The sequence below is a fragment of the Saccoglossus kowalevskii genome, chromosome 15 (genome assembly GCF_978046115.1).
Source record: "Saccoglossus kowalevskii chromosome 15, keSacKowa6.1, whole genome shotgun sequence".
NCBI classification, from domain to species: Eukaryota; Metazoa; Hemichordata; class Enteropneusta; family Harrimaniidae; genus Saccoglossus; species Saccoglossus kowalevskii.
The window spans coordinates 29,588,941-29,607,707 of NC_140655.1; the positions used below are offsets into that span (position 1 = coordinate 29,588,941).

General features: G+C 38.8%; 2 protein-coding genes across 3 annotated transcripts; both read right to left on the reverse strand.

Annotated features, from left to right (window-relative positions):
- Positions 1-17: 17 nt before the first annotated feature.
- On the reverse strand, positions 18-18,363 carry LOC146734312 (uncharacterized). 2 transcript variants are annotated; one of them, XM_085508382.1, is made up of 2 exons: positions 18,249-18,363; positions 18-2,452 (listed from the first exon to the last, which is right to left on the reverse strand). In XM_085508382.1, exon 2 carries the CDS (start codon positions 2,434-2,436, stop codon positions 910-912), a length of 1,527 nt encoding a protein of 508 aa, XP_085364508.1. In that variant the 5' UTR covers positions 2,437-2,452; positions 18,249-18,363; the 3' UTR covers positions 18-909. The 2 variants fall into 2 exon arrangements, with proteins under 2 accessions (XP_085364508.1, XP_085364509.1); XM_085508383.1 differs by lacking the exon at positions 18,249-18,363 and adding an exon at positions 17,531-17,594.
- On the reverse strand, positions 8,691-15,010 carry LOC146734313 (uncharacterized). Its single transcript, XM_085508566.1, has 2 exons — positions 14,907-15,010; positions 8,691-14,697 (listed from the first exon to the last, which is right to left on the reverse strand). The coding sequence occupies exons 1-2, from the start codon at positions 15,008-15,010 to the stop codon at positions 8,691-8,693; spliced, it is 6,111 nt and encodes a 2,036-aa protein (XP_085364692.1).
- Positions 18,364-18,767: the final 404 nt, after the last annotated feature.

Here is an 18,767-nt window from a genome sequence, read left to right on the forward strand (position 1 = left end):
GTACTCTTGCCAACATGTTATTGGTTATGTATTATTTATTGGTAATATAAACAAACATAAAAAAACAATCGTATGTGAAAATAATCATATTTTGTGTAAATATATATATATATATGTATTGAAAAAGCATGATTTGGTTGGCTTTTTTACATTTGTTGCTTAATTTATTATCTATTTTTATTTAGAGTTTGTATTTTCTTTTCATTTTTCTATCTCATGAAAGTAGGTGTAAGCCTACATGGATTATTGGATTATAAAAAAAGGATGTCCATGCATGTGACCAAACAGTACTGTTATTAGTCAACACCTTAAGTGCAAATACAGTACTATGATTGGTCAACTTATTATGCAGGTCTACATACTGAGTAGTCTTTTTACAAACACACACCAAGGACATAAAACATTGCGTAAGAAAATGATGTAGGGTAATTACAGAAACAAAACTGGAGTGTAAAGATTGATTGATTGATTGACTCGTGAGAAAAAGCATATACTACACTTAGCAGAAACCAAGTACACTTTGTACCCAAATATTGGAAGCGATTTTTATATAAATTGTGCATATCATGCATACAAAATGCATATGAAGTAACTACTGGTTATTTGTAAAAATAAAAAAAACGGATTACTAAACGTTTCAAAGATGAACATATCTGTATGGATTACAAATAAAAATAGTCAATGAGAAAGAAATGTGTTCACAAAGACTGTCAAAGTGACCGTTATTTCCGTTGTGACTGAGTAACGTTTATGATACCACATTACGTGCATTTTGTTCATTCAAACATAAAATATACCTCATACGGGCATGCATATGTAAAGGTATGTCCCTAATTCGCTACACTATATTAGCGGCGATGAATAATGTCAAATTACTGATATTGAGATTGTGATTTGATATTGTAAATCCTATTCACTGATACCACATGCATCGTTGATGTTTTTTACAATCAGGTCACCATATTCCTTTACCTGAGCTATTGTTGTCACGTGTGTTGCATATACGATACTAATCAGTAATCTTCCATGTATTGTTGCTACATATAAATTAAATATATCACCCCAGGCATTCATAGCGCTGCCATTATGTTTTGTACGTAGTTCGAATTTACGAGATCTTTCTTTGGTCAAATACTTGAGGTTGCCCAAGTTTGACACTAGAAATGCCGTTGAACTGCGCCACCCATTCTCTCTGTCTTCAAATACACTACTTTCCAGGGAACAAAATGATAAACCAAGGTCAAGTAGGAATCCCTGTAATCTTAAGAAGTCTTGAGCTTCTCCATTTCTTATCTTTCTGTGCGTTTCCTTTGTGATTTCATTTGCAAATTTCCAAAATACATTGGGTTGGTCAATATTTCGTGGAACGTTAACCTCCATGAAATATGGAACTCCACGGTTAACAAGGCCTTCCTTTGCATCTAGAGATGGTTTGGAGAAGCGCCTCATATCAGCAGGATATGCTATCCGAAATTTGATATCACATTTCAAACTCCCACCTTGCAAGATTCGTGACATTGCTGAGCAACAGGCTGCGAGTATGACGCCATTAACAGTAGCATTATGCTTCTTTGAGTTTTCCAGAATTATTTGTGTGTCTAATTTAGAAAACTCAATGGGAAAGATTTTCGTTGCTATTTCAACATCGGGATTTCGCTTTATCTCTGCACCGAAACGCTCTGTGTAAGGATTTTGTTTTATAGTGCCATATCGCATTTTTAGTAGCCTTGCAACTGTGACGAGTTTCTGCCTCCATGACATATCAGTGAGGCCAATGAAATCTTCGACACTCGGTGGTAGTGGAAGGCTCTCTGGAAGTTCATCATTACCCTCTGCTGCAGAGCACAGGTGATCCATCAATTCATCAACAAATCGCATAACAGCTACACCATCGATAATTGCTTGGTAAAAGGTAACGACAACAGTACTCTTGTATATGCCGTCTACAGGAAATTGGTTGTCCTCATTCTGGAGCAATCGAACTCTCCAAAGTGGACCTTTCTGGGAATTGAACGTAGTGCCAACTTCTTTTGAATGAACAGCTACCCAATCATCAGATTGTATAGTCTCTACATCAACCGTCTCATTCTCAGTTGGTGCAAAAAACATACGTTTATTACCTTTGGCATCTGAATGTTCCACGATTCTCATTCGTAGCATAGGATGTCTTGCTCTTATTTTATGAGATGCCTTGGTGAGTATCTCCTTGGTCAGGACCTCCTTCGAATCAATGAAGAGAACATATGACAGCAGAAACAGTCCTCGGTCAAGCAAAGAAACGTACGTTACTTCCCAATCACCTAGTTCTCTGCCACCTGGTATATGAATAGCTTTCCAGTAATCTTTGTCTCTAGGCTTCAGCAGTTTCTTTTTCACAAAAAATATAATTCCCAACATCATTACAGCAACTGTTGTTATTAGCATAAACATATCCATATTTGCAGCAACAGAACTATAACGAAAACAGAAAATTAGTCAAGTTAGTGTATTGGTATATGTGTTATTCTGTATACGATAGTGACTGGGCAGCATATGATATTACATGATATTACATGCTGTCGCAATGAATTTGATTTCCAAGCAAATGTAAGTCATTTGATGTAGCATGGATACAATCATCAAAATAATGTCCCAAGGAAACAAATATAATATTCAGACTTTACGGTAAATAATACTGGTGATGCAAAAGATATTGTTATCCAGAGACACAATATGATTACACAAAATCAGTATACCAGGTTATTTATACAAGTATATAAAAATATTGCCTACTGTATTCGGTTAGCGTACGCGTGATGGCGTTATTGTGTCGCCAGGTAAAGCCGTATCCTCACATAGCGTCACGAGGTATTAACGAGCACATATAAAGTTACATTCATATATATAAGTTACTTTCACCGAGTTATTGGCCATATATATAAGTTACTTTCACAGAGTTACGGGCCATATATATAAGTTACTTTCACTGAATTACGGGCCATATATATAAGTTACTTTCACTGAGTTACGGGCCGTATATATATGTTACTTTCACTGAGTTACTGGCCATATATATAAGTTACTTTCACTGAGTTACTGCCCATGTATATAAGTTACTTTCACTGAGTTACGGGCCGTATATATAAGTTACTTTCACTGAGTTACATGCCATATATATAAGTTACTGTCACTGAGTTACGGGCCATATATATAAGTTACTTTCACTGAGTTACGGGCCATATATATAAGTTACTTTCACTGAATTACGGGCCATATATATAAGTTAATTTAACTGAGTTACGGGCCATATATATAAATTACTTTCACTGAGTTACGGGCCGTATATATAAGTTACTTTCACTGAGTTACAGGCCATATATATAAGTTACTTTCACTGAGTTACGGGCCATATATATAAGTTACTTTAACTGAGTTATGGGCCATATATATAAGTTACTTTAACTGCGTTACGGGTCATATATATAAGTTACTTTAACTGAGTTACGGACCATATATATAAGTTACTTTCACTGAGTTACGGGCCATATATATAAGTTACTTTCACTGAATTACGGGCCATATATATAAGTTCATTTAACTGAGTTACAGGCCATATATACAAATTACTTTCACTGAGTTACGGGCCGTATATATAAGTTACTTTCACTGAGTTACAGGCCATATATATAAGTTACTTTCACTGAGTTACGGGCCATATATATAAGTTACTTTAACTGAGTTACGGGCCATATATATAAGTTACTTTCACTGAGTTACGGGCCATATATATAAGTTACTTTCACTGAGTTACGGGCCATATATATAAGTTACTTTCACTGAGTTACGGGCGGTATATAAAAGTTACTTTAACTGAGTTACGGGCCATATATATAAGTTACTTTCACTGAGTTACGGGCCATATATATAAGTTACTTTAACTGAGTTATGGGCCATATATATAAGTTACTTTAACTGCGTTACGGGTCATATATATAAGTTACTTTAACTGAGTTACGGACCATATATATAAGTTACTTTCACTGAGTTACGGGCCATATATATAAGTTACTTTCACTGAATTACGGGCCATATATATAAGTTCATTTAACTGAGTTACAGGCCATATATATAAATTACTTTCACTGAGTTACGGGCCGTATATATAAGTTACTTTCACTGAGTTACAGGCCATATATATAAGTTACTTTCACTGAGTTACGGGCCATATATATAAGTTACTTTAACTGAGTTACGGGCCATATATATAAGTTACTTTCACTGAGTTACGGGCCATATATATAAGTTACTTTCACTGAGTTACAGGCCATATATATAAGTTACTTTCACTGAGTTACGGGCGGTATATATAAGTTACTTTAACTGAGTTACGGGCCATATATATAAGTTACTTTAACTGGGTTACGGGTCATATATATAAGTTACTTTAACTGAGTTACGGGCCATATATATAAGTCACTTTCACCGAGTTACGGGCCGTATATATAAATTACTTTCACTGAGTTACGGGCCATATATATAAGTTACTTTCACTGAGTTACGGGCCGTATTTATAAGTTACTTTCACTGAGTTACGGGCCATATATATAAGTTACTTTCACTGAGTTACGGGCCATATATATAAGTTAATTTAACTGAGTTACGGGCCATATATATAAGTTACTTTAACTGAGTTACGGGCCATATATATATGTTACTTTAACTGAGTTACGGGCCATATATATAAGTTACTTTAACTGAGTTACGGGCCATATATATAAGTTACTTTCACTGAGTTACGGGCGGTATATATAAGTTACTTTAACTGAGTTACGGGCCATATATATAAGTTACTTTAACTGAGTTACGGGTCATATATATAAGTTACTTTAACTGAGTTACGTGCCATATATATAAGTTACTTTCACTGAGTTACGGGCCATATATATAAGTTACTTTAACTGAGTAACGGGCCATATATATAAATTACGTTAACTGAGTTACGGGCCATATATATAAGTTACTTTAACTGAGTAACGGGCCATATATATAAATTACTTTAACTGAGTTACGGGCCATATATATAAGTTACTTTAACTGTGTAACGGGCCATATATATAAATTACTTTAACTGAGTTACGGGCCATATATATAAGTTACTTTCACTGAGTTACGAGCCATATATATAAGTTACTTTCACTGAGTTACAGGCCATATATATAAATTACTTTAACTGAGTTACGGGCCATATATATAAGTTACTTTAACTGAGTAACGGGCCATATATATAAATTACTTTAACTGAGTTACGGGCCATATATATATAAGTTACTTTCACTGAGTTACAGGCCATATATATATAAATTACTTTAACTGAGTAACGGGCCATATATATAAATTACTTTAACTGAGTTACGGGCCATATATATAAGTTACTTTAACTGAGTAACGGGCCATATATATATATAAATTACTTTAACTGAGTTATGGGCCATATATATAAGTTACTTTCACTGAGTTACAGGCCATATATATAAATTACTTTCACTGAGTTCCGGGCCGTATATATAAGTTACTTTCACTGAGTTACGGGCCATATATATAAGTTACTTTCACTGAGTTACGGGCCATATATAAGTTACTTTCACTGAATTATGGGCCATATATATAAGTTACTTTCACTGAGTTACTGGCCATATATATAAGTTACTTTCACTGAGTTACTGCCCATATATATAAGTTACTTTCACTGAGTTACAGGCCACATATATAACTTACTTTAACTGAGTTACGGGCCATATATATAAGTTACTTTAACTGAGTTACGGGCCACATATATAAGTTACTTTCACTGAGTTACGGGCCATATATATAAGTTACTTTCACTGAATTACGGGCCATATATATAAGTTACCTTCACTGAGTTACGGGCGGTATATATAAGTTACTTTCACTGAGTTACGGGCCGTATATATAAGTTAATGTCACTGAGTTACGGGCCATATATATAAATTACTTTCACTGAGTTACGGGCCATATATATACTTACTTTCACTGGATTAGGGGCCATATATATAAGTTACTTTCACTGAGTTACGGGCCATATATATAAGTTACTTTAACTGAGTTACGGGCCACATATATAAGTTACTTTCACTGAGTTACGGGCCATATATATAAGTTACTTTCACTGAATTACGGGCCATATATATATACGTTACTTTCACTGAGTTACTGGCCATATATATAAGTTACTTTAACTGAATTACGGGCCATATATATAAGTTACTTTCACTGAGGTACGGGCGGCATATATAAGTTACTTTCACTGAATTACTGGCCATATATATAAGTTACTTTCACTGAATTACTGGCCATATATATAAGTAACTTTCACTGAATTACTGGCCATATATATATACGTTACTTTCACTGGATTAGGGGCCATATATATAAGTTACTTTCACTGGATTACGGGCCATATATATAAGTTACTTCCACTGAGTTACGGGCCATATATATAAGTTACTTTCACTGAATTACGGGCCATATATATAAGTTACTTTCACTGAGTTACGGGCGGTATATATAAGTTACTTTCACTGAGTTACGGGCCGTATATATAAGTTACTTTCACTGAGTTACGGGCCATATATATAAGTCACTTTCACTGAGTTACGGGCCATATATATAAGTTACTTTCACTGAATTACGGGCCATATATATAAGTTACTTTCACTGAGTTACGGGCCGTATATATAAGTTACTTTCACTGAGTTACGGGCCATATATATAAGTCACTTTCACTGAGTTACGGGCCATATATATAAGTTACTTTCACTGAATTACTGGCCATATATATAAGTTACTTTAACTGAGTTACGGGCCACATATATAAGTTACTTTCACTGAGTTACGGGCCATATATATAAGTTACTTTCACTGAATTACGGGCCATATATATATACGTTACTTTCACTGAGTTACTGGCCATATATATAAGTTACTTTAACTGAATTACGGGCCATATATATAAGTTACTTTCACTGAGGTACGGGCGGCATATATAAGTTACTTTCACTGAATTACTGGCCATATATATAAGTTACTTTCACTGAATTACTGGCCATATATATAAGTAACTTTCACTGAATTACTGGCCATATATATATACGTTACTTTCACTGGATTAGGGGCCATATATATAAGTTACTTTCACTGGATTACGGGCCATATATATAAGTTACTTCCACTGAGTTACGGGCCATATATATAAGTTACTTTCACTGAATTACGGGCCATATATATAAGTTACTTTCACTGAGTTACGGGCGGTATATATAAGTTACTTTCACTGAGTTACGGGCCGTATATATAAGTTACTTTCACTGAGTTACGGGCCATATATATAAGTCACTTTCACTGAGTTACGGGCCATATATATAAGTTACTTTCACTGAATTACTGGCCATATATATAAGTTACTTTCACTGAATTACTGGCCATATATATATATATATTTGTTTTTGCCGAACATCCACATTTAGGAATGGTGTCGTTTAATTTGGTAGCCTAAGTGTTAAATACGTGACTTTAAGAAAGCCAGCGGTTCTTCTAAATCAAGTGGTAAAAAAGGACTTAGTCTAACCACATGGAGCCAAGGGGTGAAGAATCGAGTCAGCTTGAATTTTTTAAACTAGAAAAGAATGAAAAATAAAATCTATAAAAAATACCAGCTTGAAGAATATTAGTTGCTCTTTCAAATTGTTTATAGATTTTAGTGTAGCTTGTTAGCTTTGTGTATATATCTGGTAGCGTCGCTTATGTGTCGGCTTTGAATACGAACAGCATCAATGAGGTTTGCTGAACGTCACTTACATAAAACGTAAACTGACTTCACTGTGATGACGCATTGGTCGTGGAAGACGGAAAAAGAAACCGAAGCATTCGCACTGCGTACACAATATGTTAATCGGCTTTAACGAGATCATGACGAAGACATGTCTCGTGAATATTATTTGAAAGTGCAATTATTAATAGAAGACCTTTAGTATGAAACTCCGGAATCACATATAGTCGGTTCTGACCCCCACTCTTTCTATTGTGGTAATTTGAAGTCTGTACACGCTTTCTATCATACTAAACTGTGGCGAATGATTATTGATAAATCGTGTCATTTCAAATTAATTTCATCAATAATGGAACAGTTCACTTGAGGGGTCGCAGTCCGCAAGCGTCAGAAATAAATCACTCCAGTATTTCACATCAATGTCGTTTATTCACTGGTCACTGGTTCGCAAAGGTCACTCCAGTGTCAAGGTTCATTGAACTCGTGGAGAGAATTACAAATTCACGTAAAACTCTATTCCGGGGATCGGTGCTAAATACAACTAAAACTTTGTTGTTTTATCTTCGTCAATCAAATCCGACTAACTTTCTCTTCAAGATGGCATGTCCCGGTCTGTTTGTTCGTTAACTACAGAGGGCGCTATACAAGTAAAATCACTAAGCTACATAGAATAGCGTTATCGCTATTAAAACAACGCCGACAGTCGTTACATGGCTCCTCTAAATTGAAGCAATTTACCCAACAAAAATCAAAGACTATATCTACAAATAATACTACTATACTATCGAGGATTGTCTTATACTTCAACATCAGGCTCCTTGACGGGGATACCTTGGCTAATTAACAATACAAGTTTATGTATTGGTCAATCATAAATAGACTGTCCAACTGCTAGGCGGACTTTCCTGACATGACCATCTTCTCCGGGAAAAGTTTCGATGATGCGTGCAAGTGGCCATCTGGATCGCGGCAGGCTATCATCCATCATCATCACAACGTCATCCTTCTGTAGATCTGGTTGGGAGGCAACCCATTTTCGTCGTTCTTGGAGAGTCGGTAGGAACTCTGTCTTCCAGCGGCTCCAGAATTCATTCGCGAGGTACTGCACACGCCTCCAACGGTGGCGACAATACACATCAGCTCTCTGGAATTCTCCGGGTGGTGGAAGAACAACATTAGATTTTAATGTCAATATTTGACTAGGGGAGAGTGGTTCTAATGAGCTTGTTGAACTAACATCAGTGTATGTGAGGGGACGACTGTTCACAATGGCTTCTGCCTCAACAAGTAGTGTTCTAAGCAACTCGTCATCAAGCTGCTTACCATGTGTCATCAGTAAGGCAGACAAAGCGTTTCTGGCGGATCTAATCATCCTCTCCCAAACTCCACCCATGTGGCTGGAATGAGGCACGTTCATTTTGAATGTCACCCAATCACAACTGTCCTTTAGAAGCTCATGATGCACTCTCTCGTGATTCATCTCTGCCAACGCACATAGTAATTCACCCTTTGCACCAACAAAATTAGTTCCTCTATCCGATCGAAGTTGACGAATCGGTCCACGGCGGCCAATGAAGCGGCGATAGGCGTTCAGGAACGAATCAGTACTTAGTGAGTTAGCAGTCTCAATGTGGATTGCACGCGAGCTCAAACAGGTGAAAAGCACACCATATCGTTTTAGTTCACGGCGTCCTTCCTTCACGTAGAAAGGTCCAAAGTAGTCCACAGCACTATAAGTAAATGGAGCTGTGGGTTCTAGTCTGTCTCGTGGTAAATCAGACATCCTCTGCACTTGTGCAGGTCTATGTAATTTACGGCATGGAATGCACTTCCACACGTAGGCCGACACTGTTGCTCTGGAAGCTATTATCCAGTATCCAGAAGCGCGAATTTCGTTAAGCATCATACCACACCCAGAATGTCCACTTCTTGCATGGTAATGTGAAATTATCAAACTTGTGACATGACCTTTCTTAGGCAATAACACTGGATGGGTTATATCTCTAGGAAGATTCGCTCTTTTGATTCTTCCTCCTACCCTAAGTATTTCACTTTCATCGAGGTATGGGTCCAGTCGGAATAGGTTGCTAGTCTTCTTCAGTGAGAGCTTCTTTCGGCTATCTCCACCAGTCGTGGTACTTGAGAATTCCGTATTATGGAGAATCTGCAACTCTTTAGCAAATGCCTGTTGCTGTGTTAATTTGATAATTTCTTGCTCAGCCCTTCGCATTTCGTCGACATCAACAGGTATGTATGATATCTTTATCACTTCCTTCAATGATTTTAAGTCTTTACAGACTTTCGGCAGCTTAACACTTCGGTTCACTAGTTTCTTCTTAAATCGTAGACATACAGCGATAGCTCGCTTTGCCTTATGCCAGCTCGAAAAATATTCCAGTCTTGTTAATATGGCTGCATGGCTACCCGGTTTGACTTTTGTAACCAACACAGTTACTTTCTTGACTTCTGGGTCGTCAGGTTGAAGATCTACATGGTTGATTTCTGGGATCAACGTCGCTGCTGTCGATAGGAATGTTGGTCCCTTCCACCACAAAGTACTCTGGTTCAATTCCTTTGCACTGACACCTCTCGACGCTATGTCTGCAGGATTATCTTTGGTAGCAATGTGTCGCCATTGCTCTGGAGATGTAAAATCCCTAATTAGTTGAACTCGGTTTGCCACAAAGATGTGAAAACGCCTTGCCTCGTTTGTTATGTAGCCTAGTGTCACCATACTGTCAGTCCAATACGTGTGAGATATATCTTCATATTGTAACTCTTTGGCCAGGAAATTGCTCACTCTTACAGATGTCACTGCAGCCGTCAGTTCTAATCTAGGAATGGTGAATGGCTTCGACGGGGTCACTCTGGCCTTTCCCATAACCAGAGAACAGGAAACTCTGTTGTGTTCATCCATCAGTCTCAAATAACTGCACTGACCGTAACCGGTTTGACTTGCATCACAGAAGTGATGCAGCTCAGCCATCTTCAACTTACCAAAGTCTGTTGGCTTATAGCATCTAGGAATATTAAGCTTTGAGAGAAGAAGAAGTTCTGCCCTCCATCGTTCCCATCTTACTTTGATATCAGCTGGAATTGCATCATCCCAGTCAGCTCCATCTCTGATTAGTTCTTGGAGTATCCGTTTACCTGTAAGTATAAGTGGAGCTACTAATCCGAGAGGATCGAATACAGAACTCACGGTGGATAGAATTCCACGTCTAGTAAATGGTTTATCCTTCAACTCAATGCGAAATTGAAAGGTATCCAATTCTACACACCACTGAACTCCCAAGGTGCGTTCAATAGGCAGCTCATTGCAGTGAAGGTCAATGTTCTGTATACCCTTGGCTCGTTCACTGGGAGAAATACTTTCTATTACCTCCTTACTGTTGGAGATATACTTGTGGAGTCGGAATCCTCCTCTTTTACAAAGTAGTTTACTACTTTCTATCAAATGTATAGCTTCAGATGGAGATGCTACCGATTTCAAACCGTCGTCTACGTAGAAGTCCTTTCTCACAAATTCAGCTGCTGCAGTACCATACTCATCTTCATACAAATCGGCTGATGCCTTCAGGGCAAAGTTAGCACATCCTGGTGATGATGTGGCTCCGAAAAGATGTACAGTCATCCTAAACTCAATTGGCTCTTGGTCTAGTTTTCCGTGTTCCCACCAGAGAAATCTCAGATAGTCGCGGTCTTTAGAATCGACTCCGACTTGGTGAAACATCCCTTCTATATCGCAAGTGAATGCGATTGGCTCCTGTCGGAAACGACACAATACTCCTGTGAGATTGTTTGTCAAATCAGGTCCTTGTAATAGATGATGGTTTAGGACCTCACCATGATATTCTGCACTGCAGTCAAAGACTACTCTTATCTTTCGAGGTTTTTTAGCATGGTATACACCATGGTGGGGAATATACCATATACGACCTTCTACTTGAGAATCTTCATCAGCAGGTATCTTCTCCGCAAATCCCTTGTCTACTATGTCGTTCATGAAGGCTATGTAATCTGCCTTATACTGAGAGTCCTTTATCATCTTACTTTTTAGCCTTGCTAATCGTTTCACAGCCAGTATTTTATTGTTTGGCAGATTGATATTATCATCCTTAAATGGCAAGGGAATTTCAAAATGCCCGTCATCTCGTTGATGGATTCCATCACTAACCTTCGTCAAGAATCGTTTGTCTTCGATTGAGACTTTTTCTTCTGAACTCCTCTCATTAAAGTCAACTTCGAACATCCTTTTTAACTGAACTGGGTTAATCTCCTTTGCTTGTGTTTTGTATGCAAAGTGACATCTTCTTTCATCGGCACTCCCAAGTCTGCAGTTGTAGTTATTCATGCTGTCGTCATTCGGGTTGTGCATCATGCCAATAACTCCCCAACCTAGGGCTGTTTGGACAGCATATGGGTCGTTCTCGTTGCCAGGTATGACATCTCTGGGCTTCAAGGCACGCGTACAGTTCAGACCAATTAACAGGCCTATCTCAGCATCGCTCTGGTATGGATACAATTTCTCTGCGACTTTCTTTAAGTGAGGCCATTGTCTGATGGTTTCAGGCTTCGGTATCTGGCTGTGGCTGGCTGGAATCACCTCTCTAGTGTAAACACTTGGTAAATTTATATTTGTAACACCATCCATATCCTTAACAACCAGACCATCGATCTTCTTACTAGTAATTATCTTCTCATCTAGCATCGTTGAAAGCTTTAAATTAACTATAGATCCTCTTGCTAGGATCTTATTCATTGTGGTTTCTGATAAAAAGCAGGAATCTGACTGTGGGTCTAGTAGTGCGTACACCAATGTTTGGTGACCTGGAGATTCTTGGTGATGTAACATGACAGGAACGATAAGTGAGTGAGAGCATGTCTGATTCTCTATTTCATTCTGCTCATTAGTATGTTTAACTTGCAAGCTGTGTGATATGGCGCTATCAAGCTTGGGCTCCCTACCAACATTAACATTTGCCTTGAATGCATCATCGTGTAGTACTGTAGGGTGAGCACGCTTACAAGTGTCACATACTTTCTTATATCTACAATCACGGTATCTATGTCCCCATTTTAGACATCCCATACAAAACCCTTTAGACATCACAACAGCTTTTCTTTCTGTATATTTCATTTTGAGAAAGTCTTTACATTTCTCTAAGATGTGTTCTCCCTTACATAGAACACAACATCGTTTCACTTTAGCTGTGTCGATGGTTGATGTGGGTTGCTCCTCAACAGCAGCAGTCTTCTTAATCTCATCTGCCTCTGTTGCAAAACTTCTCGCACCACTATATTTACTACCTTTTCCACGCTTTGAGTCTTCTTTCTTATCATCAGCTTTCAAGTTTGCTGGGCTACATGCGATACGAGCCTCTCTACTTAGGAACTGACACAACTCAGCAAATGGCGGGTAACGATCATATGAATCACCATGTGTCATGTGAGACTCATCATTCAGCACACTATCTACCTTTCTCATCCATCGGTCAGAAATACTCTTTGGGATTTTCCTTAGAACTTTCTTCTGTTCATCAGGATCATTCAATACCCTCAGATATCCAATGGTCGTCATGGCTGTTTCACAATGAAGTAGAAAGTCTGTGAATTTTCTCAATTCCTTGCCATCGCTGGATTTTATCTGTGGCCAGTCATTGATTCGTTTCTTGTATGTGTCGGCGACAATCAATTTATCTCCATAGCGCTCAGCTAGTAATTTCTTTGCTTTGATATAAGCTTTTTCGCTACCTAACGTCAGTAGACCTTTAATAACGTCTTTGGCTTCACCAGTAGTATATTTGCCTAGGTAATATAATCTGTCAGCAGATAATGGCTTCTTCTGTTCAACAAGCGTTTGAAAGGAAGTAATCCAGGCAGGATAGTCGTACACATTACCGCTGAAAACATCCGGCTCCTTTCTTGGGAGCTCTTCCTGTCGACTAGATAATATATCAGCCAATCGGTTTAGCGCACCTGCAGAATCAGTTTGACGTGGAGATGTCTGTGATTCATCAATATGGTTATTGCTATCTTCTAACGGTTGATGCAAAATGTGCTCATAGTTTGGCAATGTCACTGAAGGTGGTCTATTGTCTGGAACATGTATATCCTGTGGAAAATTTCCTTCGGACCTTGTTCTGGTATTGACAACATCTTGACTTGAAGCACACTGTGACTCGTCTGTATATTTACTGCCTATATGGAATGGTTGCAGCTGCCTAGTACTCGGTAATGGTGTGGGGTTAAGAGATGATATTCCAGGAGTATCTGGTGAAAAACGTATACGTCTCCCTTCTGGTGGTCTTGTGTCACAGTCACCTGTATTAGCATAACGAGTTTCATCAGCATGAGAGGAAGGTTCCTTTAATAGACCATGGTATGTCGTTTTTGTCCCACTCTGACTTCCATCTTGCTCATACTGATCTAGGACCTTTGACTTATTTTCACTAACGGCAATTACTTCTTTGAGATCGATTTCTTCTTTCATATTTCTAATCTCGAACTCAAGATCATCTTGCATTTCCTTAATCTCTAACAAGGATTGTTCTCTAATCAATTCTAGACGTCGTTTTTCCTTATCAATTTGCCGTCTTCTCTGAAGAGCGGCACTTTCTAGGCGCATTCGCTCCTGGTGGGCGGCTGTACGAGCAGCGTACTCAGCTCTTTTCTGGTCTTCTTGGAGTCGTAGCATACTAATATTTGTATGGGTGGAACATGAACTAGCCTTAGAGCTCTTTGATTTTCTGGGAGCTCTGCTTGTTTGAGAAACACTGTCGTATTGGTCAACGTCAGCATGACGATCTTTCTTATCTTGTTCCTTGGCAAAGAAAGACTGCACGGCAGACTTAAATGATTCAGAATGTATTCTCGTCTTTGTAAAAATATTGATTCATGTTTACTAAATTCGTCTTCGTGTAGGAGAGCACGATACTCATGTTCGCACTGCAGAAATCTTTCACATAGAAATAAACATTCCTTATAACCTTCATGTATGGCCTTGGAATCACCATTATTTGCTATTAAATCATATGTGTTCTGCATAATTCCGTGGAGTTGTCTATATGCATGCTCATACCTTTTCTTATTCTCTTCATATTCATTCTCCAGGGCTTTATCTGTTAACTTGATAGGTCTTCCATAGCTACTAGTATACCCAGGGTCCCTTATATGTGATGCCATGGTCTTTATTTCCACATTTGTTTTCTCCAGTTAGAGTTGTACTCACCGGTAGAGTTTTACTGTGGCGAATGATTATTGATAAATCGTGTCATTTCAAATTAATTTCATCAATAATGGAACAGTTCACTTGAGGGGTCGCAGTCCGCAAGCGTCAGAAATAAATCACTCCAGTATTTCACATCAATGTCGTTTATTCACTGGTCACTGGTTCGCAAAGGTCACTCCAGTGTCAAGGTTCATTGAACTCGTGGAGAGAATTACAAATTCACGTAAAACTCTATTCCGGGGATCGGTGCTAAATACAACTAAAACTTTGTTGTTTTATCTTCGTCAATCAAATCCGACTAACTTTCTCTTCAAGATGGCATGTCCCGGTCTGTTTGTTCGTTAACTACAGAGGGCGCTATACAAGTAAAATCACTAAGCTACATAGAATAGCGTTATCGCTATTAAAACAACGCCGACAGTCGTTACACTAAACTGATCACCAAATTTAACAACTGTTTCTGGATTTTACACTGTATTCTACATGCGCATAGGCTAAATAGGTTTCGATTGTATACAGCGCCACCGGTGGCTGTACCCGGCACCAAGCGTCCAGATAAGTTGTGTCTAACGTGATGTTTATTGTGAAATTATTTGTTACGTTGGTTTTCACACATATACTAGTATATACCCATAGTATAATGTACCTTATTGTATAACTGTGTTGGCTTTATTGTGAAGCAATAAAATAGTTTGTTACATGATTGCCTGTTAACTAGAGAGGAGAATTCACGAGTTATACTTGTGGTGAGTTTTGGTGTGTGTTTGTCTAAACTTGTGTATTCTCATATTTCCTTTGACGTTTAGCTGGGGAGCTCACTTTAGCTGTACATAACATGGTGGGGAGCTCACTTTAGCTGAACATAACATGGCGGGCAGCTCACTTTAGGTGTACATAACATGGTGGGGAGCTCACTTTAGCTTTACATAACATGGCGGGGAGCTCACTTTAGCTGTACATAACATGGCGGGGAGCTCACTTTAGCTGTACATAACATGGTGGGGAGCTCACTTTAGCTGTACATAACATGACGGGGAGCTCACTTTAGCTGTACATAACATGGCGGGGAGCTCACTTTAGCTGTACATAACATGGCGGGGAGCTCACATTAGCTGTACATAACATGGCGGGGAGCTCACTTTAGGTGTACATAACATGGCGGGGAGCTCACTTTAGCTGTACATAACATGGCGGGGAGCTCACTTTAGCTGTACATAACATGGCGGGGAGCTCACTTTAGCTGTACATAACATGGCGGGGAGCTCACTTTAGCTGTACATAACATGACGGGGAGCTCACTTTAGCGGTACATAACATGGTGGGGAGCTCACTTTAGCTGTACATAACATGGCGGGGAGCTCACTTTAGGACTGGTGTACATAACATGGCGGGGAGCTAACTTTAGCTGTACATAACATGGTGGGGAGCTCACTTTAGCTGTACATAACATGGTGGGGAGCTCACTTTAGCTGTACATAACATGGTGGGGAGCTCACTTTAGCTGTACATAACATGGCGGGGAGCTCACTTTAGCTGTACATAACATGGTGGGGAGCTCACTTTAGCTGTACATAACATGGCGGGGAGCTCACTTTAGCTGTACATAACATGACGGGGAGCTCACTTTAGGTGTACATAACATGGCGGGGAGCTCACTTTAGCTGTACATAACACGGCGGGGAGCTCACTTTAGGTGTACAGAACATGGTGGGGAGCTCACTTTAGCTGTACATAACATGGTGGGGAGCTCACTTTAGGTGTACATAACATGGCGGGGAGCTCACTTTAGGTGTACATAACATGGCGGGGAGCTCACTTTAGCTGTACATAACATGGTGGGGAGCTCACTTTAGGTGTACATAACATGACGGGGAGCTCACTTTAGATGTACATAACATGGTGGGGAGCTCTTCCGAGAAACGACTTGCTTAATAACTTTCTAACTAGATTACACAATTTATAGAGATGTTATATTATAACAACAAATAAATAAGCCACTGAACAAAAAAATAAATTCAAAAATTTGACAGAAGAGAACATATTTATAATGAGTACTAAAACCCTTGAAATAAGTATAGCATTGGCCGAATTAATTTACATGTATGTCACACGCAACGTAATATTACCGTAATTGGTATAGTACAAGTATGATGATTCAAATACCAAAATGGCAACAGTAACAAAAAGACTTCCCTGGCGGCGATGATAAAACACGAACACGGAGCCAACAGATGAGGTTTCAACTGGTACTGGTATTATTATACTCTGCAAACATCAAGTACAATAACGCGGCAAAACTCCACTACTCCAATAACTAGATACATAAAATCCAATACAATTCAACGAGATCTCCGATCTGATCTCAGTGCTGAACAACTCCCCTATATATACCCACACTGTCTATAAATAGACCATTACATCAGCATACATAATGAGTCTGGAATTTACTACAAATTTCTAGAATGTTCCATTACCTTCTATTGCCTTCTACAGTGTTCTATTACCTATTCAACCAGCTTCTAAAAATTCCACCCAGACACAGTACGGTTCTAGAACATTCTCAGTGACACGGAAGTGGTAAACATGTCGTATGCGACAATGTATATACATTGATTACAGGACCGTGACAACAACACTTGTCGGCACAGCATAACCTGTCTTTGAACGTTTTATTGCTTATTCTTGTCACTTCAAAATCAGTTTTATTACACACGTCATAGATAACTATGCGATTGCGACTTGCTGCCACGTCATGGAAACTTTTTTTCAATGTACTATGTCGTAGAACATCTCTAACTGACGTCGGTCAAATAACAAATAATGACAAAAGATAAAATAAGATGCACGACTGGTTAACTGGAAGAGGTCACGAGAAGGTCGTCCCTAACATTCTTTCACAGAGGTCGTCAAAAATGTGTTAATATGTTTACACATTTGGGCGATTGTAAACCAGTTGAGTTAGTATTTAATAATATCCATCATATGTAGCGGTGTTGATATCGTATTATGTTCACACATTTCTGGTGTTAAAACGGCAGTTATTCTGATAATACGTGGCCAAAATACGACCTGCCATTTCCTAACTTACCAATTGTCAGTGTACTTAGGGTCTGTACATGTCTTATTTTGCTTGACTGTGAATGAACATAACACAAATAGTAGCAGAGCGATACATATCAGTGGTATACTTACATTCGGAAGCGAAGTTCAATGCTCGATGTATTTTTTTGTTAGCCTCGAGAGGGACTGTAGGAAGACGTTGCAGACACGGTGGGACGACAAACAGCAGTTTACAATGTATATGTAGGGCATAAGGTCATTTGAAATATAATGGCCGACCACCCGTTAATATGGCGGTTTTCTCAGGCATTCTTTACTTTGTCCAGTGGGGGCTTACAGATGGTTTCTTAGTTGGAAGTTCACCACCATCCCTCCCCCATTAGTCTCCGGTGGGGGCTTGTAGATTGGGGTACGTCCGTTCGCCAATTACCACTTGTCTCTCAGTCATGTGTCCAATGTTTTTTTTTTGCACCCCCTCGGTTTCTCAGATGTAGGCATTGTCATTATTCAGAGATGAAAGTTGTTAGCCCCCACCGAGCGGAGTCCAATGGGGGCTTATAGATTGGCTTATGACTTATGTTTGTTCGTCCGTTTATCCGTTACCATCTATCTCTAAGTCATGCTTTGTCCAATTATGTTGAAAGTTGGTAC